This window comes from Aspergillus fischeri, genomic scaffold, assembly GCF_000149645.3.
Source record: "Aspergillus fischeri NRRL 181 1099437636266 genomic scaffold, whole genome shotgun sequence".
Classification (NCBI taxonomy): Eukaryota; Fungi; Ascomycota; class Eurotiomycetes; order Eurotiales; family Aspergillaceae; genus Aspergillus; species Aspergillus fischeri.
In genome coordinates this window covers 3,922,040-3,949,205 of record NW_001509760.1, presented here as the reverse complement: position 1 = coordinate 3,949,205, position 27,166 = coordinate 3,922,040, and the positions used below count along the sequence as shown (strand labels likewise).

Below are 27,166 nucleotides of genomic sequence, written 5' to 3'. Positions count from 1 at the left end.
TGGGTGTGCACCGGCAGGAAGTGGCATCCAGTTGTTTGGTTTTAAGTCGAAAGTATGCCTTGCTGGGGTAGGTTAGTTAGGAATGTCTATTGCCCAAGTCAGTCTATTGCCTATTATATTCGATGGCTTATCGTTCCACTGACTTTGCTAGAGACCCTTTGTGCTGGTTATAGGTTGGAGTCACTGAGTCAAGTTTGAGCTAAATGGCGTAGGTTTTAACTCCTTTGAAAGGTACAAGGCCTGTTATGACTTAGGTGGCAAAGGCTCGACAGGCCATTCATAGCCTCTAGTGAAGGTCGTCTCGAAGACCCAAGCCCCTTGACCAATAGTCTCCCTCTTCTCCCCATCTCCATCAGGAAGAATAACATCGCAGGTCGTACTATATGGAACCGACACCTCCAACCTCAACCTCTCAGATCCGTTCCCAGTCTTCTCCGTTCTCCATGAACACGACAGCAACCCGAACGGCGTGACATGCTTAGCAGCAGCACTCGAGAGCTCCGCTCCAATTCCTGGAGCAACGCAGGACCTTTTCCAACCAGGCTCAACCCGTTGCAGCCCAGCAACCCGTTCATACATGAACTTCGCAATCGCGCCAAAGGCATAGTGATTAAACGAGGTCATTTCACCAGGGTTAACCGATCCATCAGCAAGCATACTATCCCACCGTTCCCAGACTGTAGTCGCACCCATGGTAACCGGGTATAACCAGGACGGACATTTCTCCTCAAGGAGCATGGCATACGCGACCTGGATATTCCCAGTCAAGGCCAGTGCTTCACAGATGTACGGGGTTCCAGCAAAGCCAGTCCCGATTCTAAACTCGTTCTTCCGAACTAGATATGCTAGTCGGCCGCCAGCGTGATTTCTTTGACTGGGATTCAACAAGTCAAAGCAGATGGCCAAGGCGTATGCAGTCTGGGAGTCGGAGACGATGCGTCCGTTCGCAGTGACGTATTCGTCTTGGAATTCTTCCCGCGCGGACCCGGACCAGCGTACGAAGCGCGATGTATCAGTATCTTGTCCAAGAATGTGGGAGATTTTGCACATCAAGTCCAGGCTATGGATAAGGAAGGCGTTTGCGACCATTTTCGCGTCCGTGGTGCCCTTCCAGGGGGCGTTGGGTGGTGCAGCAGGATCCAGCCAGTCCTACCATATTAGCTTCATATATCACCAGAATTGGGGAAAACTTACTCCAAGGTTGAAAACACTCGTGTCCCACAAGTGCGTAGCTCCAGTGCTATTCAGGGGCACCTTCCGCATCCAAGTCAACATACTGTTATACTGCTGCGCGAGAATACTTCCATCCCCCGTCTCCTCATATAACGCCCAAGGCGCAAGAATTGTAACATCATGCCAGATGGCACAAGGGACGCGTCGACACCAGACTGGGTCGGGAAGCGTTGCATTAGGCGTGACCATCGCCGGCACTCCACCCAGAACACCCTGGTCATATTCTACATCGATCAGCCAGTTCTTTAAGAAGCTGAAACAGTCGTAGATGAGCACCGCCGTAGGGGCAAATAATGCCAGATCACCCGACCAACCGAGTCGTTCATCACGCTGGGGACAGTCCGTGGGCACGGAGAAGAAATTCCCGCGCATGCCCCAGACTATATTCTGGTACAGCTGGTTGAGTAGCGAATATGAACAGGAGAATCCGCCCACGGGCTTCATATCTGTGTGGCAAACGATTGCTTCGGCGGATGCCTCCAGCTGCCCCCCAGGCCAGTTGTCTATCTGCGCGTAGCGGAATCCGTGAAAGGTAAATCTCGGGGCATACTCCTCGCCTTGATCATCGCCCCTGAGCGTGTACTCATCGATAGCCTTGCAAATTCGAAGCGGTCTAGTACAGAGCTCCTCATTTTCGAGCACCTCGGCATGAGATAGAATTACCTTGTGCCCAGTGGGACCCTTGATCTTGGATAGCTTGACGTAACCCACTAAGTTCTGGCCAAAGTCGAGAATGACCTTTCCAGATGGGCTAACCATTTTTGACACTGGCTTCAGTGCTTCAATCCGCCGGACAGGCTCTCCAAACCCGGCCGTGAGCTTGACAGAGTCGGGTAAACGTGGCGTGACAAGAACGGTAGACCAGCCAGAAGCATCTTGAGAGATCCCAGCTGAGGACCAAGCGGGAATTTCCTTAGTAGCATCATACTTTTCCCCATCATAGAGCTCCGCCAGCCGGATAGGCCCTCGCGTGACGCTCCAAGAGCCGTCTGATGTAATAGTCTGCAACCCTCCATCCTTCAATGTCACTTCCATCTGGACCAACAGCGCCGTATGGGAGCCCCAGATATTGCGATGCCCACCTTCAAAGCCAATGCGACCAGAAAACCATCCCTCTGCCAGACGAACACCGATACAGTTGTCCCCAGTCGAGAGATAATCCGTGATGTCGTAGGTTTGGTACTGCAGTCTCCCATCGTATGTTGTCCACCCGGGAGCGAGGAATTGGTCGCCCACGCGGCGACCGTTGACCTCCGCTTCGTATACGCCTTGGGCCGTGATATAAAGACGGGCTTTGACAATGGAATCCACGAGCCTGAATTCCCTGCGATACAACTGCTCCGTGTCAGGCTCGGAGGTACCTGGCCCCCATGGAGCCGCGATGCGCTCGCACTGCCAATCACTCCGATCGAGCAGGCCAACTTCTAGAGACGCGGGCTCACTCCATTCCGTGCCATGGCCATCTGGATCCCAGGCTCTGACCCGGATAGACACCTTCTGGCGGGAGATTAAGGGCCGAGAATGTGGCCAGGGGACGAGATACGATGAGGGCGATGACTGCCTGGTAGAGGAAAGAACAGTGACCTGCGAATTCCAAGCCACTTCTGAGACCTCAATTTCGTATTCATCCTGTTGGAAATGAGATGGGTAATCCTCGAACTGCCAGGATATGCGTGGACATGTCTCCTCCACCCCGATGGTGTTAGGGGGGTGATAGTGCTCAAACTGCACGTTGGTAATGCGCGTCATGATTGAGAGCCAGAGCTTAGCAAGGACCGTCTTTCAGTGGGTCGGCTGCTTATTTCTAGGATTTCGGGACCATTTAACACGAGACCCATGCATAATGTCTCAGAATCGGGGTAAGATGGAAGGAGAATGGTGTATGGTCGGCGCATCTTTATCCCAAGGATCGTTCGGCAATTGATTCTGGGTATGGGTTCCGGGTCTATATGTCCATACATTCGCGACACTTTCAGACTGAGCACAACTTCCAAGTCCAAGACACGATGACCGACAAAATGAACGTCAACATGTTCAAAGCAGAGGATCCCAACTGTCAACCGTCTGCCTCGCCGGAACCCCCCTACGATCCCCTCCCACCCATTGAAGATCTCCCCCTCCCATCAAGTTTCAAATGGGGAACAGCAACAGCAGCCTACCAAATCGAAGGCGCTCCCTCGGTAGACGGAAAGGGCCCGTCAATCTGGGACACCTTCACCCATCTCGTTCCATCGCGGACAAATGGTGAGAACGGTGACATAGCCTGCGACCACTATAACCGCATGCTCGAGGACGTAAACCTCATGTGCTCATACGGCGTCGATGTGTATCGATTCTCCATCGCCTGGACACGAATCATACCCCTCGGTGGACGTGATGATCCTATTAACGAGGCAGGCATAGCCTTCTACAACCGACTCATCGACGCTCTTTTAGCACGCAACATCGAACCGGTGGTAACGCTCTATCACTGGGATGCTCCGCAGAGACTCAGCGACCGATACGGCGCCTTCTTAAACACAGCCGAATTCGTGTCTGATTTCGCACACTTTGCGCGCCTTTGTTTCGCCCGGTTCGGGGATAGGGTCAAGAGATGGATTACGTTTAACGAGCCTTATATCATCGCGATCTTTGGACATCATAGTGGTGTTCTTGCGCCGGGACGGAGCACTGCCACTGGGGGTGATTCCCGTACGGAGCCGTGGAGAGTCGGGCATAGCCTGATCCTCGCTCATGCCGCTGCTGTACAGATCTACTCTGAGGAGTTTCAGTCGCAGGATGGGAGCATCTCAATCGTGCTGAATGGGCACTATTACGAGCCCTGGGACTCGTCTAGCCAGAACGATCAGGAGGCCGCGCAGCGCCGCCTCGAGTTTTACATTGGGTGGTTTGGTGACCCCATCTTCCTAGGGCGGGATTATCCACCGGCCATGCGAAAGCAATTGGGCGATCGATTGCCGTCCTTTACTCCCAGGGAGCTGGACCAGCTAAAGAATCTCGCCCCGCTCAACGCCTTCTACGGAATGAACCACTACTCCACCAAATTCGCCAGGGCTCTCCCCGACCCCCCGGCGGACGACGACTGCACAGGAAACGTGGAAGAACTCACCACAAACTCGAAAGGCAGAGCCATTGGCCCCGTCTCAGGGATGTCCTGGCTGCGGGTTGCGCCTGAGGGGTTCAGGAAACTCTTGAACTGGGTGTGGAATCGGTACAAGCTGCCTATCATTGTTACAGAGAATGGATGTCCCTGTCCGAGGGAGAACCAGATGTCCTTGGAGGAGGCAGTGAATGATGAGTTCCGGATCACATATTTTGGACTGTATCTCGATGCGATTTCGCGAGCCATCTATGAGGATGGGGTCCCGGTTGAGGGGTACTATGCGTGGAGTTTGATGGATAACTTTGGTATGTTCTCGCCTCCACTTACTGATTGCCTCGTCTGACAATTCGTTATCCAGAATGGTCTGCCGGCTATGGCCCTCGCTATGGCATCACGCATGTGGATTATAAGACCTTAGTGCGGACTCCCAAGCGCTCTGCATTGTATTTGATGGAAACATTCCGGGAACGTAGAAAACATGCGCGATAGACTTCTTTTCTGTAGGTAGAGTTAGAGAGTACCAATGGTATCCTGTTCGATTCGCAGCTTTACATCCGACATCAATCTTCGTATCTTTTACCAGGTAAAGCACGCCATTGGCCTGTCGTAATCCAGCCCGTGAGGAGACAGTTTTCGCCCTTCCATAAGAGGGACGCTAAATGCAGCCACGTCGAGTTTCTTCCCCTTTCCGGTATAGTTTTCGAAGTACGACAGCGACTAGTCACAACGGTCACCCTTGGGGACTTTCGGCGTGTCGGTTTATGATTTCAGATCTGGTCTTGTGGACTCCAGTACGTCTCCAGATCCATCCCCAGAACTGCCCCCGCACTGTAGCAACCTGGGGAGGAGAGTCGGCCTCTGATGGCACGAGAATCCGGTTGTCCCGAGTTAGTGCATATTGCTCTGGCTTAGGAAAGTATAGAAGACAAGTCTATAGAATTGTGAGGCACTCACAAGATCGAGCCACTCGGGGGTAATTATGCCATGAGAGGCAAAACAGCATGTTTAAAGAGCCTGATCTCGGCCTCATGACAAAGTAACACCAGACCTTCATGCAAGTTACCTTACTGTCCCGGTGGATTGCCTGTCATTGAGTCATGGAGTCCGCACGCGTCACGGAAAAAACCCCAGCCGTTGAGCATGTCGAAACAAGCGATGACGCGCCCGTCAAGGGGGACGCAGCAGTGGATGCAGCAACGAGAGGGCAGGCCATGACAGGATACGAGCATCTGAGTGTCATGGAAACAATCAAGACATTCAAACTGGCCAGCCTCATATGCGTGGCTATGGCCTTCAGTGCCGCTACCGACGGATATCAAATTGGGTCCGTATCACCCCTGGCTGCAGGAAGCGACACGTTAACATGATACAGTATCAACGCCAGCGTCATCGCCAACAAGGGCTTTGTAGCTCGCTTCGCCACGGAGAAATCGCACAATGGATCTCCCGCACTCGCCTCCTCGATCCTCAGCGCCTGGAGTTCGATCATGTCCTGCGGTCAGATCGTAGGCATGACAAGCTTGCCATTCTTGTCCAGTCGATACGGAAGAAAAATCGCCATGTACACCTACTGGTTTGTCTTGGTCGGTAGCGTGATTGCCGAGTGCACTACACGGTCGTGGCAGGGCTGGTTGGTGGCCAAACTCCTGGCAGGAATCGGAGTGGGATGCGTGCAATCCACCGTGCCAGCATACATATCAGAAGTGGCCCCCACACGCATCCGTGGGGCATTGTTGATGGCATATAGTTTCTGGTGGACTCTGGGCTCCTTCTTCGCCCAGGTTGCGCTGCAGCATCTCTCACGGAGTGACCCGACGGATTACCTCACCCCGGTCTACACCCAGTGGGCTCAGCTCGGCGTCATGTTGCTCATCTATCTCCTGGTTCCGGAGACGCCCGCATGGTGTGTCAGCGCCGGCAAGCTTGACAGAGCCAAAAAGGAGCTGTTGAAGCTCCATCGAGGAGTCAAAGACTACGACGCCGACCATCAGCTACAGGTCCTGGTCCTGGCGATAGAACACGAGCGTGCCGTGGCAATTGAGCAACGCCGCGAGAAGTGGTACGCCATCTTCCGGGGAACCGACGGATTACGAACGGTCATTTCGCTCTGGACGAATCTCTCGCAGCAATTCATTGGTCTCACCCTGTTTGGGTCTTTTGGCACGTATTTCTTCCAGCAGGCCGGGATTGATGACCCGTTCAGAGTCAAGGTCATTACCTCGTCCATTCAGATCGGCACGGTGTTGATACTGGTGGCCGTCGTGGACTTTGTGGGAAGGAGGTATCTCGCATGTGGTGGGACAACCCTCTCGTGGCTGTCCTGCGTCGCCATCGGCATCATAGGGGTCACACCGCGGGTGAAGGCCTCTACATATATCTTCGTCACGTTTGCCTGTTTCTGGAGTAAGTAGCCCCTTTCGATGACACTTTGCAGTAACCAACGGTATCAGATGTCGGTCTGGCCGCAAATGGGGCCACAGGATGGGGATATATCGGCGAGATCTCCTCCCAGCGACTGCGCCCGTATACCGCCGGCTTCGGTGCCGCAACAACCTGCGTGGTGGGAGTTTTGATGAACGTCCTAGTGCCTTACATGACTAATGCCAACGAATGGAATTGGGGCCTCAAGACGGGCTGGTTCTATGCCGGCGTCGGGTTCCCCTTTGCCCTGGGAATGTGGTTTTTGATTCCTGAAACTGCTGGGTATGTTTTCCACCTTCGAGTATTGAAGACACTAGCTGATAAGGCTACCCTAGGCGTTCCTCCGCGGAACTGGATGAGTTGTTTGAGAGAAGAATCAAGCCGTGGAGATTCCATAAGACGCAGACAGCGACTCAGCGCCTTGTTCAGGAGAATAAGGACGAGGAACACTAGGTCGAGAACTGTCAGTTCCAACCGGCACAAGCAGCTTGGGGGACGGTCCATGCGAAGGAGCGCGGAGGAGGATGTCCTTGTATCTAGTAATGGTGGTCAATATAGTGGAGGGGGATTCTCTTTGATACACAGTAGTTTACGGAATATGCCCTACATTAAAGAGGCGCCTTGCTTCACCGTCCACTCCTTTGCCAGTATATTCCTATTGAAGCATAGAGTTCCCGCAGGAGTAGTATGTCGGTGATAATCACAAGACAAGGAGTATCTCACTACTAACCCTTGTTATGTTGTCATGGAGAGGTCACGAGGGCAGTGTATGCTGCACAGTAGTGTTTTCCAAGGCTGCTAATTCCCCATTGATTGGACTTTAAGGGAGAAAAGGAGTAGGAACAGAATATATTGACTTCATTACGTTGGTACATTGATTAGGTTGAGCAGGTCTTTATCCGCCCCTGGTAAATGATCCCTAGCAAGCTTAAGCAAAAGCTCCCCCCAGCCTTCTAGCCACCAATGCCCCGAGAGTATCTGTAAGGAGCACCCGTAAAACGCAAGGGTGAGGAGCGCTATCCGCTCTTTCCGGAGCAGACAGTCAAAATAGGACAGGTCGACCACGACTGGCCAGGCCATGATGGCCCTCGAGTCTCCGCTTTGCAGGTAAAGTTGAAGTAGATTTAAGAGGTTCTTAATCGAGCCGTTCAGGGCCGGGGTAAAAGGCTCCGAGTTCAATGATGGCCCCGCTTGCGGCAGATTGTGGTCCAGTGACTGCAGCTGCTCGTACAGAGCCAGAGCATACCGTTCCGCCGCTGTTGCTATCGGCTTTTGACACTGACCAACCCGCAGCAAGGGCTGCAAGGGTCCTTGTTCGATCCACGATCTGGCCTGGTTCACGACAGAGGCGGCCCCACGAACTAATCTGAACGCTTCGACCACTGCGACCAGACTCTGGATCCTCGGGTTCTTTCTTGGATTCCAGGACGCGAATACAAAGACTGGAACCAGACAAGACAGCGCAAATAGGGCGTGGCAGTTTTGGCGGGTAATGTTCTTGAACAAAGGGGTACACAATGCCAGAGACCGGCTATGATGCATCGTGGCGGCCTGAGCGTACATCTGGCTATGGCTCATGGGTGAACTGTGCGCCCGGTGAAGGGCTGAAACTGCCAGAACGCTGTGCATTAGGAAAGGGTTCGCCAACCCCTCCTGTGGCATGGCGGTGCGTATGAGATCCTGCAGCGGCTTAGCATCCGCTAGGTAGTTCCCTGTCACCGTATGCCAGTGATGCAACAGCTCCAAGTCCAGCAGTGGGAGCACAGAACTGTCCGGGCGCTCTAGAATGACATCGGCAATTGACGGATGCGGGGAGGTCTGGGGCGCAAAGCTCTGAAAATTACATGGGAGCTGTTTCCTGCAGCAGGAACCACAGACCGGACGGGCTTCATCACATTTGATCTGGCGCCGCTTGCACTGCGTGCAGCCGTGATGAGATTTGGAGTGGGATCGACGCGACGGCATTGGTTTCTCACGGGGGGTTGTGGATGAAGGTTGACTCGAATCCGGGGTATGGGGATATTAAACCTGGCCAGGGATTGTGGGGTCCGTATATCTTGCTCCATCAGGCTAAGAATACGATATATGATCTAGTGGGTCCACTGCTAGTGCAAGATTAGCTTGTAAATCGTAATATCCCGGAACATGGAGTCAGGCACTGTCATTATCCCGATGTCAGGGAGTCGTATTTGCTGAGGACCGCATCCAAGTCATGCCTTCGGGCTAATAATATGGCCGATCGACTCTTTATTGTCGAGTCTCGGGGCAAAATGATGAGCGACCTTTATTTCCTCCCCTTGAACCACGCTGCCAGGCAGCGACCTAGTCTCTCAGCGGCATGGTTTACGAGCATCCATCGGGATGCAGGTGAAACAGAGAATACAGTTGTGTCTATAGCCGACCAGACGCCGGTTATGGCAAATGGTACGAACCACCTATATACCGTATAAAGTGCCCGTTCCACAGTGATATGCCCCCTCAGACATGATAGCGAAGCCAAGTTGCGGAAACAACGATGGCTATTCTTTCTTTCCTCATTCTAACCGGCCTCTGCCTGTCCACAGCCTCAGGGCAAGCGCCTCCGCAGCCTGAACCCTTCACAGTCGTCGAACTTCCCCTCCCTCCCGTCGTGTCGAGCAACGCTGTTGGGGCCTGCACCACTGACGTGAATCCACGTCGGACGGGCTGTATTGGTCAGGTATCAGAGGAATTTCAGGCGGGTGATTTCACACCAGACGGAAAGCATGTCATTGTCAATGTGGAGTTCGTAGGCGCTCCAGCTGCTCCTGATCCCGCCGGTATATATACCGGTGAACAGCTTATCCTCGTCAAAGCGGATGGCACCAAGTTTACCAACGGTGACCCATGGAAGTGCCTTAGCTGCGGTGTTCCCGCTGCAAATGCCCGGTCACTAGACCCCCAGAGAGACTATCCGCATGTTGCTCGCAGTGGGAAAAGGGCGCTCTGGGGCCACAACATCGTGGAATGCGGCGGTCTGCTTTTGACCAGCGAGGAATGCACTCGGAATAAGACCTTTATCTACCCCATTTACTGGCCTGTGAACGCAGATGGGTCGGGGCCAGGTGGAGCTCCCCGTGAGATGCGTATGCATCCAGACGATGAGCACATGGGATGGAGCTCATTCACGTCGAATGGAGGGCAGTTTGCTTACTTTGGCCGACTGACATTCAACAAGAACCCATCGACTGGCGACGTCCGAGCCCCTCGCTATGACCTGGTCGACGTCAACGTGCTGATTCAACCCAACGGGCCGGCTGCTATTATGGCAAACGGGGATGAACTAGAGTTACACGATGAGGCCATCACAGTCGGAGAGCTGCGCGGCTTCAGCGGCTCCGGGGATGAGATTCTTTACATTGGCTCCCCTCGGGAGGCAAATAATATCGATGTGTTTGCTGTCCACCTTGTCACTGGCGCCGTTCGCCGTCTAACGAGTCACCCTGAATATACAGACCCTGTCGCGTTCTCTCAGGATAATAAGTGGTTCGTCGCAATGGACACCCGGGGCTCTGATCGCCAGATGTGGATGTCTGGCATGCGCATGGTCCCTCCCCTAATTGACCTTGTCACTGTCACAGCCGCATCTTCAACCCGCAACAATGGCCCGCGTCGCTTCTTTCAACCTATCTTGATCGACCGCTATGGTGACCGTGGTGACTACTTTGGCCAGCAAGTCAATGCCGAAGGCGATGGCAGCAATGGGAGCATAAATGACCCTAACTGGAATGGCCGCGCAGATCCAGCCTTTTCCCCAGATACCACTCTGATTGTCTTCTGGCAAGCCTTGGTGACGTCTCCTGCCTGTGGAGGCGTGAACCCACTGGTATGCCCTAACTCGACGGCGGACGGGGGACGCCGCTACCGTCTCATGGTGGCTCACGGTACCAGTCGCCAACCCACGAAACCTGCCCCTGTTTTCAAAGTCCCTGCCGCGATTCCCTGGGCGACGCCATTTCCCCCTGGCGCTACGATCCCAGAGCAATACAGACTCCCAGCAGGGAACTACACCCTTAAAGGGCGGATTAGCGGCATTGCAGAGGTAGCCATCGTGGCCAACCCAACAACAGGCGGGTATCAGACCATCTCCGTGGAGTACAACAATTACTCCGATGATGGCAAACATATAATAAACGGCCACGAGTCCGTGACTACCAATCCTGATCCCTCCAACCCATGGATGAACCGGCTGAACTGGTTGTCGGATCTTCAACAGAGCGGCATAGTCAATGCGACGAAGAAGACGGGTCCTGGGGGGTTCCAGCTATCTATCGATGCCGTGACGAACATCTTTGAAGCGAATGGGACGCTGACTACAACTATTGACGGGGTCGTGTATCGACAGCCCGCTAATGGGACTTGAGTCGCCGGATGCATCGGGGTTGTCAGAGGTGGTTGAGATCTGGATCTGTATGAAGTGTGAGATCGGCAGATGGAATAAAGGGAGGGTCATTGTATACCGTATAGCGGTCACCTCGGTCGAATGCATTGCGTATAATGATTACATTAGTCAAAGCCGTGAGGTAGAGGTGAACTGGTAGACAATTCGGATTGTCAACATTTCTTGGTACATACCAGTGACACTTTCCCAACTCATGGCAGAAGAGCTCAGCCAGGGTGATGGTCACGGATTCAAATCCTGCCCTTTCAATTAATTACTCTGTTTAATCAAGATTTCACAAACGTCAGTTGCTGGTTCACAACATACCGCACCATCTGGTCACACAGCACCATCGCAATCCCAGCCCAGCTTGTGCTTTGGTACTGTCGTTGAGAAGAACTCTTCCTCGACGTCAGGTGCGAGCTTTGCTCCGGGCTCCGGATAGCATCACTGAACGACATCCACCACCTCTTTCCAGGTACCGCCCTTCCCCGTGAGCAGATACTTCGACCCGTCCGGGATGGCTGGATCCAAGGCCTTCAGGTGTCCTTCGACCGCATCGTCGATATGAACACCGGGAATTTGCGAATCCAACTGCCGACACTCGTCCCACGGCTTCTTCCGCTGATCGATGGTGGCCGCAATGGTATCCTTATAGGTTGGGATGGCCTGAGTGCCTGTGTTGTAGACCCTGGTGAAATCATTGTACCCTGCTGTTTGATCTTTCAAGTACTGCGTGTAAGTTGTCAAACACAGTTTGTACCGTTCCTCCGAGCGTTAACATCGGTGTGACGGCAGAACAGCACAGACAAAAGGACGCGAGAGGGACAAAGTTGGTTGTGTTGCCGAAGAAGTAGAGCCCTCGAGCCAGTCGTGGCAGATAGGTCCCCGCTTGACGGTGCAAGCCGTCCCATTTTGCAGAATCGTCAGCTTTATCCCGGCCAGCTGTGAGCCCGTAGATTCAAGCCAGGACATTCTTAGCCCGCTGAAAGTCACTGTCGAGGCAGTGGACTTTGACTACCTGCATCATCAGCTGGAGGGTGAGCGAGTAACAGACTATCGGCCGCAAGCGTCGCCTGGATATTGTCCATTGGCTGGATCGTCACGGTAGCCTTTTTCCATCCTGGCCAGGGACAACCTGGCCATCCTGGCCGTGCGATCCCTCAGGGCCATCGGGATAGTTGCCGTCAGACAAACTGAACCTCAACCAAGCGCTGTCGCGGATCCACTCATAGGAGGAGATTCGGCTGTTCGTAGCAGGCACACCAGCATCATCCATGAATTTGCTCCTACGCTTGTCCTGGGATTACGCATATCCAGGTCTGATCGCAGTAGTCTACCACTGGGGAAACCTGGAAGACAGGGGGAAGTACATAAGCTAGTGCAACTCCTACAGCGCCAGATTAATCCTGCGGCCCCGGAAAGCCTGCCACACCACAGCAATTGCATGTTACACGGGTAGAGTGGTTGTCGATTGAAGAGTTCGCAGCTCGCACCAGTCACAAAGTGAGAGTCTTATCACTGAAGTGGAATACTTCTTATGTACCTAGAAGGATGTGGGGTGCAGGCATTTCGACTTTCTACCATTGCAATATTCTACATCACCTCCTGGCCTTTCGCGGCTTTCCAGATTCCAAGTGGGTCTGAGGGATCATAGACTGCTACAGCCCTAGAAGTATGTTTTGAACGTCAAGGCTCCACAGCATTTTATCAGCCTAGCTCGAGACTACATGACAGATGGTGTTGGAAAGATCAAGCCCTGAGCGAGATCTTGAAATGAAAAGGGTCATGCCCAGAATGTATCACGGAGGAGGGCATATTGAGTCCTCGTGCAGGGTAACAGCATGATCACGACCAGTTCCATCCATGACCAATCTAACACTGTTCCAAAACCTACTCTTTCTTTTCAATGTGAATAGTGGCCATATCCTTGTCGTCCGATGCTATTATACCCTGCTCCTTCAAATCTGCAGCAGCAACTTGACCGACATCAACAGCGTCCTCGCCGTCGAAATATTTGGCAATTTCCTCCATAGGCGTGTATCGGGTTTCAATGAGGAAAGAGTAAATCACGAACACTTCGAATCCCAGGAACACACAGTACACAATGTAGTACTTCCAAGCCAAGGCATCAAGGGCGATGGCATTAATGTACTGATTGAAGAAGAGAGCAGCAGTGACGCAGAAGTTGAGCCACGTGAAGCCTTTGGCTCGAAGTCCGTAGGGGAGGATCTCCGTTGTATAGTTCGCCATGAGGCCGGACCTATCCATTCGTTAATGAAAGTGCAGAGCATGGCAGGAGGGTACTCACTTGATATCGTAGAAGACTCCGTACAGGAACGTGAGGAACACAAACGCATAGCCGAGCGCTTTGTTTGGTGCAATCTCATACCGCGCTGATACAATGGTCCAGGCGTTGAAAACGACGAATGTACCAATAGTCGAGGTCAGATAGACAGGCCGTCGTCCGAGAATGTCAATGAAAAAGGCAAAGACAAAGTTGACAACCAAGCCCTCAGTCTTCATGCCTGCATTAATACCGAGCTGAGTCTGCGCGTCCTTGATACCGACGCTATCCATGACATATTTGAGGTAGTAGGAGATAAGACCATTCCCACTCCATTGGCTGAAGAGACCGAGAGCCGTGATCAATGCAATCCGCTTGCGATTTCCCTTGGACCTCAAAAAGTCTGCCCAGCCAGTGTGGCCGATTTCTTTGTCGAGGGCGATAGCTGCTTTGATTTCAGAGTACTCAAGCTGAACAAACTCGTCATTGTGATCACCCTCGGCATGATACTTCACCAGGATCTCCAGAGCCTCTTCGTGCCGTCCTTTGTTTATCAGCCAACGTGGGCTCTCGGGCATCCACCAGACGCCGGCAATAATGACTACGGTGCAGATGGCTTGTAGTAAGCTCGGCAATCGCCATGACCAGTCGCTCTATGACAATACCAGCATTAGCATCACATCCTACCAAAAAAAAAAACAATTCCGGAAACTTACCGAGATCTGGAGAGTACCAAGAGTGACCCAGCTGGCTATGAATGCTCCGGAATGATACGATGCTCCGCTGAGGGTGACGAGGATAGCCCGATCTTGCGGATGAGCGATCTCAGCAATCAAGAGAGGCGCACTTCCCAGAACGATACAGTCTCCAAAACCGAGGATAATCCGGGCCGCAAAAAACATGCCGAAATTCCTGGCACCGGACTGCAGACCGACGGCGAGCAGCATAATCACACTCCCGATGACCAACCCAATTTTTCGCCCTGCCCAGTCGATCAGGTATGGGACGATGAAGAGACCTATCAAAGACCCGAGACTCATAGAGGCATTGAAGAGACCGAGGATGGAGCCGCGGGGATGATTGAAGTAATTCTGCCAATAGGACAGGGTCTGGAGTCCGTTCATCATCGAGCCATCGAAGCCGTTTGCCGTATTGGTGAGAATCAGGATGACGATGAAAATGTAGAGGGTGCGCATGTTTCGTCGCTTCCACCAGGGAAGACGAGCGAACTCCCTGCCCGCAAAGAAGAAGTGTCCTTTCGGAGGCTTCACGGGGAGTACCCTTTGGCTCTGCTTTGGAGGTCGAAGTCGGAAGCCCATCTTGGAGGATTGAGATGGCAAACTAGTTCAAGTTCAGATGGCAGACACAGTTAAACAGTATGGAAGAAGAGTAGCCAGACTCAAGAAGCCTGGGAATGGCCTCTTGTATAGCATCAGGAGCATCATAACAACTCTGTGGAGAATCCCATCAAGTGACCGGTTATACAGGTACATTCAGCCGGGATCAACCCCGCATTTTGGAGATCATGCCACGGGGAAATAAACAGCAATCTAGATCAATTATTTATCAGAGAAAGATCCACAGGATTCTGTTGACAATACGAGTAGCTGCTGGGGTCTCCACCGGAAGAATACTCCGTCCAGCTTGGATGGGAGAGAGTCGGCAAGTGGCAAGGGCTCCTTGAGCCGATGCCCAGACCCTAAGGATCTCCAAGAGACGCCAATACTACAAACCTCCATAAAGGATCACAGGTGGACATGTAACAAGACCGCCCAACCAACCAGCGATGCCCTGAGAATAGGCTGAATTCGTATTGTCTCAGTTTGATCCTTGCAATTGTTGGCAAGCCAGTGCCATTCTCCTGAGCGCAAAAGTAACGGAGACAGGTGAACGTGTCTTTGGGCGTTGCAAGGGCTAAATTGATGCATTCAGTTTATAGGCTAATTGAGGTCTCGAGATACAGACGCCATATCTTTTAGCAAATAGTGAGGTTCTTAAACTGCACTGCAGTATCTGTTGACTCTGCCACCGCAAAGACGCCAATGACCGGGCCTGTAAAATCGGGGCCAGTCAGATCCAGAGTGTCAATCGTCGATGCCCACGTCCAATCCGACTGAGAGGCATCTCCAACGTTGTAGAATAGCTGATACTCCTGTTCCGTATATTGCATTCGAAAAGCTATTGACCTGGGTGGGCTCTCGAGTGTCTGCCGCTCCTGTCGACAAATCTTCTTGGGCCTGTTGATTGCCTCAATAACAATAGCAAGCTTTGTAGCGTCATAATATATTCGGAGAAAGCGATGCTCGTCCTTGTAGCAGGCCATTCCAGCCCGCAGCTTCGCCGGCCTCCAAGTCGCCTCCACAACGTCCAGCTCGACACCACTCCACCCGTCTAAGTGGCGCTGCCTCTTGCCGATAAAACTAGGACTGAGCTCAGGATGCGACAGATCAGCGCTTGAAGCAGTCAGAGTCAGACCGTCACTGGTACTGCTGAGTAGGGTGTAATTGCTCAGAATGATATCACGTATGTAGACGTAGTCGAGGCCGGCGTTGGCAATGAGTTTCTTCCCTTCACCGCAGGCTAGAAGACCACTGGGCATCAGTTTAACCTGGTCCAGGGAGAGCCATTCTCCGTCCCAGCTCCCTTGCGTCAGAAACGTCTCCCGGCCCATAACATAGCGGCCATTCTTATCCTTCCGCACGCCGAGGCAGGTACACCACCATTGGTCCCTGTCGTCCTGGAAGACATCGCAGTGCCCGGTGTACTGGATGTACTCGTCGGTGTCTCGCGCAGTGAGTATGGGATTGTCAGGACACCCTTCGTATGGACCCCAGATGTCCGTTGATCGCGCCATCGTCACCATATGCCCTTCATGAGTGCCACCCTCTGCGATGATCACATAGTAATAGCCTTTCCGCTTATACAAGTGTGGACCCTCGGGATATATACCACCGGTACCGCGCCATATCGTTCTCTCCTCTGAGAGCTTTCTGCCGGAGTTGGGATCGATCTCGAACATATTTATCGTGGTGAAAGGTCCAGGTGCTGCTGATCCCTGAATGTATGTCTTGCCGTCGTCGTCAAAGAAGAGGCTCGGGTCGATACCATTGAACTCGAAATAGACTGGATCGCTCCAGCTGTCGGCCCAGATATCCTTGGTTGAGATGATGAAGTTCTGGCTGGAGTCGCCGGTGACTGTACGAACCACATTGGTGCATACGACATAAAAGGTGCCGGCATGGTATCGGATCGTGGGCGCATATAAGCCTCCGGTGGCCACCAGAACTTCACCCGTGGGCAACGGGTGTAGTTCCGTTTTCGATTTGGACAGACTCAGTTGAGATTGGCGATTAATAGCATTTCCTGTGTTGCATTAGTTTTGCACTCGTATTTTATGCCTGTCAGGACGCAAACCTATATGTTGCCACGAAATGAGGCCCTGCGAAGCATAGATGGGCAGACCAGGAAACAGATGGAAGCTGGAGTTGATGAGGAAAAACCATCCGCCTACTTTGACGACGGAAGGATCCGGTGCGAAACCCGGTATGATGGGATTAATTGACGACATGACGCTATAAAACAGTCCTTGGGAGAAGGTAAGACATGTATAGCAGAAACCAAAGGGATGGGTAACAGGACATTATTATTACCCAGGCGGGGTCCGGCTAAAGTCCTTCACGTCGCCCCGCTGGATGAATTTCGGCTTACAGCCATAATGACATAGAATGAGTCTCATGCAAGTCATTCTCATCTGTTTTTACTTCAACCAGGCTTTCTCCTGCCGCTTCCACATCGCTATCTTTCATATCGACCAGCATGTCACTCGATGTGTGCATGCATCTCCCGTGCGGTGTTTGACACATAACATCCTTCAGTCCTTCTATTGCCTTGTACGCGCGGAAAGTAGTAAACAAGAGTAAAAGGCAATAATATAACCGCCAATGGATTTCAATTGATATCTTCGTTTTTCTGGATTTAATGAGGATAGCCCTAATCCAACCCATAGATAAATAATCTAAGGTAACGGATATCGATAACCTATTAGGTGCAAGTAAGTGTAACCTAGGGCGACCTTAAACGAATAAGCTTATCTGCTTATGATGCTTTCTAATTTTATCTAGGGCTAGATATGGCAATAATCATATATATATCGATAGAAAATAGTCCTATCTGTCTATATAAAATAAATTATTAGAGTTATGGTAGATTTTAGATTTTAAATGATGATGATTAGGATGCTATTGGTGACATATATATCTCTGCATTACTTTTTATGCTAATCTTGGGATCACCGCATACCCCTCTATATAAGGCTATTTTAGCCTCGATAAGTGGTAATATATGATGTGCATATAATTACCTATCGGATTATTATATAAATATATAGATATGCTAGTAGTGTGGCTAGAATACTAGGAAAGTAGGTGGTAATTTAATACTAAGGTCACTTGACTAGATAGTATGGATATTTTTATTAACTGTACGGAGGTGAGATACCTTAGCTGGTGGATCAACCCATACTCCGCACAGGTTGGACCGAAGATGGTGTGGATCAATCATATCCAATGATTCCAATCCACGACCAGTCTGAGATGACACTAACCCGATTAGCATTAGATAAATGATTGTACTGCTAGGCAACAATAAGCACAGTCAATGTCAAGCTGACGATCCAAGATTTGGCAAGGTCGGCTGCTGAGAACGAACTTTTTGAAACCACCCACCATCTCAGTGTATAGCAGATCCTCGGGATCTTTCAGCATGACTTCTGAAATTGTCAACTCCGCATGGAAAGTGATTCCCATGTTCGAGTCCCGTTCGATTCCTCTCACAGTCGACTTTTACACCAAGACGCTGGGATTTGAGCTTGGGAGCGTCAAACCCGAGGACAATGAATCTGAGCTATATTTCTGCTCTCTGGCCATTGGCAAGAAGGCGGATGCAAACTTCTATTTCTCGAAAGTGACCCCTGAAACATTCAAGTCATCACACGCGATGATCGGTCTGGGGACTCGCCAGCTCGACGATTACTACGTCTATTTGAAAGGTAAAATTGAAGTGGAATTTTCCGAGGACATCGAAGACAAGCCTTGGGGCTTCCGACAATTTACGATCAAGGACACCGATGGAAATTCGCTCACGTTTTTCAAATTTCTGGAAGGGGGAAACCCAGGCGATGAATAGGAGGGGTAGGCTACGTATGTATTTCCCTCTATTGATGGACTTGCCAGGTTCTAAATATGAGACAGGAAGATACCACTGCGAGTATACGCTGGTGGTATCTGATAGTGTTGGCCCCGCTGAAATGTAGACACTTGCACTGGGGTCAACCTAGTGGCGACAAACCACTATTATATGGTCACCTATTGATTTCGCATGAGAGTTATTGTGGTCTGTTTCTTTTATTCCTAGAAATAACAATAAACAACTATCTGCAGTGACTCCATCCCTGTTTCTGGAAAATCATAATGGGCATTTATCTTACGACTTAGACAAGGGAGAAGCTTGAGAAGAGACTCACGTTATTCATATCAGAAGAGAGGGAAGCCGATGATGCTCTCCAGAAGCAATTAGGACGATCGCGCTCTCCAACAGACAGACGCCATAAATCAAAGTTGTGTCAAGACCCTCCGTCCGTTTCAACAAGCTGTCACGATAATATGATATTGGACGTGTCAGCCAGCTTGGCTGCCGAATCTAGTAAAGGATTTACGGAACTCTCTGGAATTCTGATTCGACCAATCAGATCACGAGAAATAGATCATATTGCGATTCAACTCGCCCATTCAATTTCAATTCGCTGGAATCTATCTTTCCTGTCTATAAATTCTAGTATTAGATCGTAGATTAGAAGAATCAGACCTTCTTCCCTTGATATTCCGTGTATATGCGTTCACCATACAAACGTTATTATCTCGGATTGGCTAACAGGACGCTTCCCACCCTTCGCCTATTTGGTTTAGTTCCACCGTACTTTTACAAATGTATTCCATGCCACCAGCATGGTCGGAAGATATCACTACTAGCTATTGCTTAAGAAGCAACATCATAGTAATGTCTCCACCACAAGCAGCAACGCGGAACGGATGGATTGAGTCCTCACTACCGCCAAGCAGAATTTGATAGGGGACTTGGTGCCAAGTAAGCTCACAGAAGCTCAGTTCCTTCACATGGTATATATCATCTTCTCTAGACCTAGTGGGTTTAACGACTGACAGCCAGCGACTACGACGCGCCTCATGGAATGCACGACGTAGTCTAGGGTGGTGGACTGGTGCCATGAGCTGCAGTAGGAAACTTTTGATCTAGATGACCTTTTACTGAATTGGGTATATCACTTTACCTTCCAATCCCGACTATATAGGTTTCTGTCTCTTACCAGCCTACCTAGCCTGGTTACCCCTATTCTATCTAGACATCGCGAGGCTCACTCACCACTACTATCTGGGTGCCTCATCCTGCAGTCTAAGATCTAGCTGGAGACAATGGCTTAAGAAGATTGATATCTCCACTGCATTGTCATTTGTATGTAAATACTAGCGATTCTAAAGACACATATGCTTCAGCTTTCTAACAAACCATCCGAAAGAGAGCAGTAGAAGTCTGCCGTTATATTGCACCAGTGCCTTAACCTTGTCTCCGACGACGGGCCAAGCAAAAATCCACACAGACGGCCACTGATAGGATGAGCCTTATACCGCTTCTGACGGTCAGCATGCAATGCAATTCGGAGAAAAGACTGAGGAGTCTACCTACAGGCAGGCACAACCGATCCAGACTACGTTCCCTAACCACTCATTTGCCTCATCCACTGCAGGAGGGTGCTTATAACCCCCAGGTGGAGGACTGGACGAGACCCAATTAAGAACCGCAGCTGGGATCAGAAGCAAAAGGTCAATGAGATCCAGGGTTAGCTGTCCTCCGCCAGACAATCGTGGAATAGAGCGGCTCTTGTTAAGCAGTACCACAACTTCTGGCACATCAGCGCAGAGTGCCCAGCCAGCCTAGCGAAGGTGGTTAGTTTCGTGCTTGTGGTAGGGGTAGGAAGGATGAAACAGACGGCCGTATAAGCTACTGGGTATGTTTCACGGTAAATCTCTGTCAAACGAGCAAGAAAGATGAGGAAGACAATATTGATGAGAATGCCTGCTGTGCGCAATACTATGTGCACGATGGCTGATGGAGAAGGATATCTTGGTCGTCGCGGCATTTCTTGGGTATTTGGTGTGTCTTGCTGGACATCCACTTTTCGACTCAGGGTATCAGGCAGATATACATGAGAAACAGGCAGATACTAAGATATATTACAGGGGAATAAATGACATTACTCCCTTGGCATCCTTGGCGTTCGTGGCAGAAGGGCGACCCTGGTCTACTCAAATAAGCGATGTAACCGAGGCTTGGTTATAGCTTCTTTCCAACAGTTAGCTTCGAGACTAGGACTTTCAATTGGAGATGGCATCAAATTGATTGCTTAAGTGGCATGGATTGGATGCAGGGGCTAGTTACAATCTCTGTCTCCTCCAAGATGTCAGTCAGAGGGATACTGAATCGCACTCGATACCTAGCTAAACACAGTTGGTCAAAAAGGTATAACTACAGCGCTTTGCTGTTGGAATGAAGAGCAGTTCTCTAATCAATTCACTCTCTTATTGTCATTCACTCTTTTATCACTATATCTGTTCAATTCTCCTATTAACTCACTGTCTTTAACGTTATGCGTGTTGAAAAGTCCTGGGCCATCACCCTATTGGCCTGGGGACTCCTGATATTCAAGTGCTTGCACAACATGGACATTGACATGGTTCCCATATTCATCTCCATAGGCAACACATGATTAACTCTATAGGCACAGACTGAGCCATGGATGCTCCTCCCAATGCCATTGCAAAAGCCAGGGCACTTGTCAAGGACGCTATTGCGAAAGCAGCAGTGCATAATAAGCCCGCCTTGGAAATCCCTCACGCAACCAATACAAGTTTAAACCAGGAACAAAACTCCGGAATCATCGTGACCAGCCACCTGACATGCAGCCGGCCCCGCCCCTGTTCAACATAACTGAAGAAACCGCTGATGCAGCGGCGCTCCTTGTGGAGTATGATGCAGTGGCTGAATTGAATGCTACAGGGCTGTGAAGCGCGACTATTCCCACATTGATGTCCATCACGGGCGTCAGCAGAAGCAAAAGCGTGCAGGAACCTGGTAGATTGGAAATAAAGAGCACTATAGATCCTGGCCGTGGGGAAAGTACAGTAGCACTAGGTCGTTCGCGGCGTCACTGATGGTAAATGGGCTACGGATGGCGCTGCTAAGTGTGAGCCTAATGGTTTAGTGGTTTGTAAAACTTCCCTGACCTGTTGTGCCCTACTCATTGCATGCCTAGGACTGCACGAAGGCCATCAACAACACCATGAAAGCTGGGGATTGATGTGGTGACAAATGCAACGGTTCCATGACAAAGCAGGCTATTCTTTACTTTCCCTGGATGAGAGTCCTAGTCTGAGTTGCAAGCCGCATGAGGATAATTAGCTAATGTGTAGTGGTTATCCATTGGTAACTGGTTCTCTATGCGTTGTACAGTGGCAGTATATGCAGTTGTTGTGACTACCTTAACTGGGTTCTTATTGAGTAGTTTCATTGTGCTGTGTTTCAGTGCTTGATGTTGCTAGCTTTTCCTTGCTGTATGCTGTCCATCATGGAGCGACAACAATACGACTTTTGTATCACGGCATCTGGCTGAGACTTTGGGTCTAGCTGTTGCTCTGTACGTGCTATTGGGCTTTGTTTTGGACATGTGCGAAAAGCCCATGTCTTCCCGTGGGCTTCCCTCCCAATGTGGAACAGTCTAACAGCACAGTGAGGAGCTAAGCTGCTATGATACATCATACAGCCTTGCGTTGTCTCTCGCAATAAGCGTAGAAAGTGTTGGAGTGTTCCTCACAATGTCCATCCCTCCATGGCCAACTTTAGTTCCAGTAGTGCACACTATTTTTGAGGTACATCAGCAGGTGTATTGAACTCCTTGTTAAGTTCCTATTAAAGCATTTATTTGCGTAGTCAGTGTTCCTGTCGATAATGAAAGCAAGAGGATGTCTCGGAATCTTATGTTATATTCTCCTCCATCCTTTCTTCGACCTCTCTCTGGGTTGCAATGGGCCCAGAACAACGTCCTCATCTTCACGCGCAGGCTCCTGGACGTCAGAGCAGGAATGGTATTCCTGGAATACATGGGCGTGAAGGTTATCATTCATATAAAACCGAATTGTAGTGCTGGTATTCTTTGGTCTGGGCAGTATTGGATTCCTGGCAGTTGCAATATAGTACTGCTGTTAGGTAACTGTTTTTGATCGCGGCACAGCCCAGATGGGCTGACATCATTTATTACTGTACAGAGTAAGCATGTTAGTGCGTTCCCAATCGTCCTCCTCTTGCACACTCTCAGCGTTTACGGGAGTCTGTCACGGTGTCACCTGAAAATTACTGGCTTAGGGATCCCAGACAAAGAAGCGCTGGCAATAAATATCATCCCAGAGGGGTTGCGTCTGGTGTGCGCTAGCAATTGTGTTGAATTTTTTTTGCGGGGCCGCCCTCCGCCTTTCTTAATCGGTTGATGGATTGGTATGTTGCTTAATCCAGGCAAGAGATGTAGTGATATATGAGCAATCCATACATCTGAAGCTGTTGTGCAACTGAAGTCCAGGCAATGGAGGCCCTTCACACATTCGCACGTTGAAGAAAATGCCAGGACCAGGGAAGGTAAGACTTCCCTCCAGCGGATTGACTAGGGAAAGCCTCCTAGCTGACTCTCTAAGGTAGACAACGCGGCTCGATTCTCGAATCCAGAAGGTTCATTGGTGCTTGAGATAGCTAGTAACGCGAGCCAGTGGGATCGCATACGCACACGGCTTGCAGATAACAACTCGATATCCATTAATATATTCGAATTGGTTCATTCTCGAAGGTCAAGCTTTGGGCCCGTAGTGGAGGACAGGGTATGCAGGGTAGGGAGGTGTTGAATAGAAAGTGTTGAATAGAAAGATTAAAATACTGGCTACAAATGTCATCTACTGCCGTGAATCGCGCAATGCATCTCCATAGCCTATTTTGCTTTTCTTGTTGCTGGGGGTCTTCTTGAGCAGGTATCAGGCTGCTGGCAAAGTCTACGATCTGATATTGTTATATTTCTTTCCATTAGTGAGGTCTTCTATAACAGGAGGCGAATAACGAGTTTTGGGCAGGCAGCAGGCAATTCAACTCCTACGTCAACATGAATATGACTTTGCGTTGCTTCTCCTTTTGGTCATGCGGCGCACAGCCCCCTAGATTCCCTATCTAGTGCTTATCCCACAATACTACCTGAGAGTCATTCTTCAAGAAGCGGGAGCAATACATCAGTACCCGTCTCACCCACTGATTTTCCATCAGGGTATAAATGGCTACATATCAGCTGAAAATCAAATAATTCCACTTATTGCGACAGGTCTGTCTTTGACATTAACAAAACAATCTTCAGTCCTTATCTGTTATGCTACTTCTCGGCGTCCTCTCGTTGCTCGCCTTAGCGACCCTTTTCTCAAAAGCAACGGCAGCAAATTCGACTTTATCTGATAATGGGAGACTTGCGCCGCTGAAAAGAGCAATAACTGCTGTCCCTAGCTCACTCATCGTGCAGTATTACGAAGCCGGGCCCTCTAGCGGCGAGACTGTGCTTCTAGTTCACGGATTCCCTTATTCAATCGATGCTTTCGTTTCAGTCATACCACTGCTTGTCAACCAAGGCTATCGAGTCATTGTGCCTTACCTCCGCGGCTTTGGTGGAACCAAGTTTCTCTATCCCCATACCCCACGCAGTGCCGAACAGACTGCTTTGGGGTACGACAGTATGGTGATTTCTAAGGTAATGCGTCCACTTGGAATCCCTCCAAGGTACCAACAGCAACCCATTGTGGTCCTCGCGTGAAACTACACATTCCGGGCTAAGACGTCCAAAGCTTTGACTTCCAGTAACTGGCTATAACCGCAATGGTTCATCAGCTTGCCAGCACAGTCCAATCAATGTGAGAGTGATAGTAAGGCCAATGCAGTAGACATCGGCAAATGTTGCCTTAATAAGGCATGCCGAGCAGCATACTAGCTGAGATGATACAGCCTTAATACATGATTTTCCAGGTCAGTGAGTGTATTATGTACCACTAGCGGATCAGCCGAATTCTGACCGGTAACTTGAATGACAACAACGGCGTAAGATGCGGTGAAACCCGAATTAGTCATGCGAGACAACATCGCTTATCCTGTCTGCAGGTTGTTTGCCACCCAGTAAGAGCTATCGCTTATGAGTTCTGTCAAGAAGATACATTGTCAGTGAGCTGCAGGGCAATAATCGATGTGACTGGCGTCAATTCACCTCGGACCATATCTCGAAGATGCACTTGTTCAGGTGCCCGGATGGGTGGCTTTCTTCATGTCTTAATGCGAACCCAGGGACATTATTTAAAATAAATCACCAAGGTGTCTATGTTCATCGCATTAACCATACCTAGAATAGTTACTGGATAAGCTGATGTCAGCTCCCTTAATATGTAATTCCGGCGCTCATTGTTTCCGAGCTGTGTATATCCATTCGCACGTAGAAATGCAGGTGCGGACTATTCCGCATCTGATGCAGCCAATAACAGCATAATAATCAGTCTGCATCAGATGACACTCACTCACTCGGTCATAACCTGCAGCAGCCAGGAAAACTTATGCAGCGTTCCCAAAGATTAGCAAGCATATCTCCTGAAAGAAGCATCGTCGTTGGTGGATTAAAATCAGCAACCGCGGCAGAGTAGATTTCGGGTTTCTGAGAGCATATAAAGGTGATCAATCCCCTCTGCGCATGTCATGACCGTTTTGCATTGACCCTTTCCAATTGATAGTTAACATTTCTATCTTAATAACAGTTTTCCATGATGAATCCCAAGGCTGCGAACGTAAGTCTTCCGCAGCAAAACCTACTTACACCAAGGAGGACCTGACAATTCTAGGCTGCTCTCCTCGCTCTGTGTGTTATGTCGGTTTCCGCGACCCTCTTTGTTAATTTTACCAATTATGCAGCCGAAGACTGTGTTATTCGCTACGGTTCGTCTACGCTTGTCCCGACTTATTGTGTCAATATCGAGGACTTTCCCATCAAGAGTTACGGGGCGTCGGTGAGCTCTGGAGAGTGTGACGATTCTTCCACGTCTCCGGTCCTGAACGTGTTCACGGAGGCTGGGTGCAATGCTGGACTTTTCAACACTGTTGCCTTGAGTACGGAGCCGATATGCATCAATAATGAGACGACTGTGCTGAGCGTCAGTGTGGCTTGCATCTAAGTCTAAAGCTTTCGGGTGCCAAGCTACAGAGCTCCTTTGGGACTGCAGTATTTCTTCAGGGCCCATGTCTACCAGTTTTCAAATACCATGATGCTGCTCTCTATTAAAACGTTTAAACGATATCGGAAGGGGTTACAGTCCCGTAGCTACCGATCTGGATATGGATGCTGAATTTTAACAAAGGTTGTGATCAATAATATCGCTGCCGCATTCTACCAAATGATGGATATTTAAGCGCCGAAAGGTTCGTCCCATGTCGCAAGGTGCCATGGGCTTTGGAGCCCCACTGAAAATGTTTTAGGAAGTAAAAGGTGACTGATAAGCGGTTGGTTTTAATCCTCTTGTCCACAGAGAGGCATACACAGGGTTTCCTATGTTTGTAGTATGCCCGCTGGGTTCGTTGCGACGGAAGGGCGATCAATAGCCTGTCTCTAGGGCGAATTTCCCAAGTATGTGCCGCCTAAGCCGGAACTCTATAACTGCTGTCTGCCGTGCTTGTATTGACAGAAATATCAGATGATTTCACGACAGTGGCATTTCCAGCATTTTAGAATATATCGGTTTGGGCCCCTTTGGGACAGCAAGCTTGTCAGTAACGTATATGAATCTTTGCTTGTTTGGCTGTGCATACCATGTGAAACCATGTCTGTAGAGTAAGTTGGGGGTCCGTTTCCCGGCAAGGCCGCAATGTTGTTGCCCTCAGCTTGGAAAAAAGCAATGAGCTGCTTAGGTTCTTGAACCCCAGGACCTGGGGGAAGAGAAGGAACCTTCGGTTTCTGACCACCATTGGGGTTGATAATCTTGCACTTATGTGGTGTCTGATCCATGTTTCCCTGTCCGTAGCAACGTCCAGAATAGAATAATTTGCCAAAAGCTCAAATGGTGTATTTGGAGCGATAGAAACAACCACAAAGTCTTCCATGGCAACTTCCCAAATAGAACTCTTATAGGCGGCTGCAAGAGCTGTACCAGCAGCAGTGGACTTGTTGGCACAGTGTAGATTCGGCTTGGCTAGTCCATGAGATGAAGTTACGAGCCCGGCCGCAATCACAGCGGGATTCGTCACCGAGTAAGTGGTCGGGTAAGCATCTTCTGGTACGCAGCTGCCGTAGAAGCCAGTAAATTCTGTCTGGTTGTCCAGCCAGCGGAGACAACAGAGTTCGCCGTGATATTCCAAATGCCAGTTGGTTCAGCGAGCCAGCAGTTTTCCCTTTGGATAGAAACCTGTGAGAACAAGACATAAGTAATCTGTATGATAAATCATCCGTACCTATCATATTTACCAGTCGTCGCCTGACAGTTGATAGAGAGGATCAAATATGTGAAGATTCGGATCGGTGGCGTTTGTGAGGGCTCCCTGATAGGAG

General features: G+C 50.2%; 10 protein-coding genes across 10 annotated transcripts, besides 1 other annotated feature; 5 read left to right on the top strand and 5 right to left on the bottom strand.

Annotated features, from left to right (window-relative positions):
* Positions 1–243: 243 nt before the first annotated feature.
* NFIA_060560 (alpha-L-rhamnosidase) lies at positions 244–2,982 on the bottom strand (the record flags this gene model as incomplete). Its single annotated transcript, XM_001258596.1, has 2 exons — positions 244–1,149; positions 1,195–2,982. The coding sequence occupies 2 exons, from the start codon at positions 2,980–2,982 to the stop codon at positions 244–246; spliced, it is 2,694 nt and encodes an 897-aa protein (XP_001258597.1).
* Positions 2,983–3,182: 200 nt separating this feature from the next.
* NFIA_060550 (glycoside hydrolase family 1 protein) lies at positions 3,183–4,825 on the top strand (the record flags this gene model as incomplete). The annotated part of the gene is made up of 2 exons (XM_001258595.1): positions 3,183–4,641; positions 4,695–4,825. 2 exons carry the CDS (start codon positions 3,183–3,185, stop codon positions 4,823–4,825), a joined length of 1,590 nt encoding a protein of 529 aa, XP_001258596.1.
* A 608-nt stretch (positions 4,826–5,433) lies between these two features.
* NFIA_060540 (putative MFS alpha-glucoside transporter) lies at positions 5,434–7,210 on the top strand (the record flags this gene model as incomplete). Its single annotated transcript, XM_001258594.1, has 4 exons — positions 5,434–5,660; positions 5,709–6,739; positions 6,787–7,039; positions 7,093–7,210. The coding sequence occupies 4 exons, from the start codon at positions 5,434–5,436 to the stop codon at positions 7,208–7,210; spliced, it is 1,629 nt and encodes a 542-aa protein (XP_001258595.1).
* Positions 7,211–7,618: 408 nt separating this feature from the next.
* On the bottom strand, positions 7,619–8,722 carry NFIA_060530 (Zn(II)2Cys6 transcription factor domain-containing protein; the record flags this gene model as incomplete). Its single annotated transcript, XM_001258593.1, has 1 exon — positions 7,619–8,722. One exon carries the CDS (start codon positions 8,720–8,722, stop codon positions 7,619–7,621), a length of 1,104 nt encoding a protein of 367 aa, XP_001258594.1.
* Positions 8,723–9,272: 550 nt separating this feature from the next.
* Positions 9,273–11,138, top strand: NFIA_060520 (uncharacterized protein; the record flags this gene model as incomplete). The annotated part of the gene is made up of 1 exon (XM_001258592.1): positions 9,273–11,138. The coding sequence occupies one exon, from the start codon at positions 9,273–9,275 to the stop codon at positions 11,136–11,138; it is 1,866 nt and encodes a 621-aa protein (XP_001258593.1).
* A 465-nt stretch (positions 11,139–11,603) lies between these two features.
* NFIA_060510 (uncharacterized protein) lies at positions 11,604–12,435 on the bottom strand (the record flags this gene model as incomplete). The annotated part of the gene is made up of 2 exons (XM_001258591.1): positions 11,604–11,847; positions 12,263–12,435. 2 exons carry the CDS (start codon positions 12,433–12,435, stop codon positions 11,604–11,606), a joined length of 417 nt encoding a protein of 138 aa, XP_001258592.1.
* Positions 12,436–13,049: 614 nt separating this feature from the next.
* On the bottom strand, positions 13,050–14,762 carry NFIA_060500 (putative hexose transporter; the record flags this gene model as incomplete). The annotated part of the gene is made up of 3 exons (XM_001258590.1): positions 13,050–13,419; positions 13,468–14,096; positions 14,160–14,762. The coding sequence occupies 3 exons, from the start codon at positions 14,760–14,762 to the stop codon at positions 13,050–13,052; spliced, it is 1,602 nt and encodes a 533-aa protein (XP_001258591.1).
* Positions 14,763–15,418: 656 nt separating this feature from the next.
* Positions 15,419–17,011, bottom strand: NFIA_060490 (putative xylosidase/arabinosidase; the record flags this gene model as incomplete). Its single annotated transcript, XM_001258589.1, has 2 exons — positions 15,419–16,806; positions 16,858–17,011. The coding sequence occupies 2 exons, from the start codon at positions 17,009–17,011 to the stop codon at positions 15,419–15,421; spliced, it is 1,542 nt and encodes a 513-aa protein (XP_001258590.1).
* Positions 17,012–18,204: 1,193 nt separating this feature from the next.
* Positions 18,205–18,627, top strand: NFIA_060480 (glyoxalase family protein; the record flags this gene model as incomplete). Its single annotated transcript, XM_001258588.1, has 1 exon — positions 18,205–18,627. One exon carries the CDS (start codon positions 18,205–18,207, stop codon positions 18,625–18,627), a length of 423 nt encoding a protein of 140 aa, XP_001258589.1.
* A 4,826-nt stretch (positions 18,628–23,453) lies between these two features.
* Positions 23,454–23,481: a microsatellite.
* A 487-nt stretch (positions 23,482–23,968) lies between these two features.
* On the top strand, positions 23,969–25,799 carry NFIA_060470 (alpha/beta fold hydrolase; the record flags this gene model as incomplete). Its single annotated transcript, XM_001258587.1, has 3 exons — positions 23,969–24,340; positions 25,386–25,415; positions 25,470–25,799. The coding sequence occupies 3 exons, from the start codon at positions 23,969–23,971 to the stop codon at positions 25,797–25,799; spliced, it is 732 nt and encodes a 243-aa protein (XP_001258588.1).
* Positions 25,800–27,166: the final 1,367 nt, after the last annotated feature.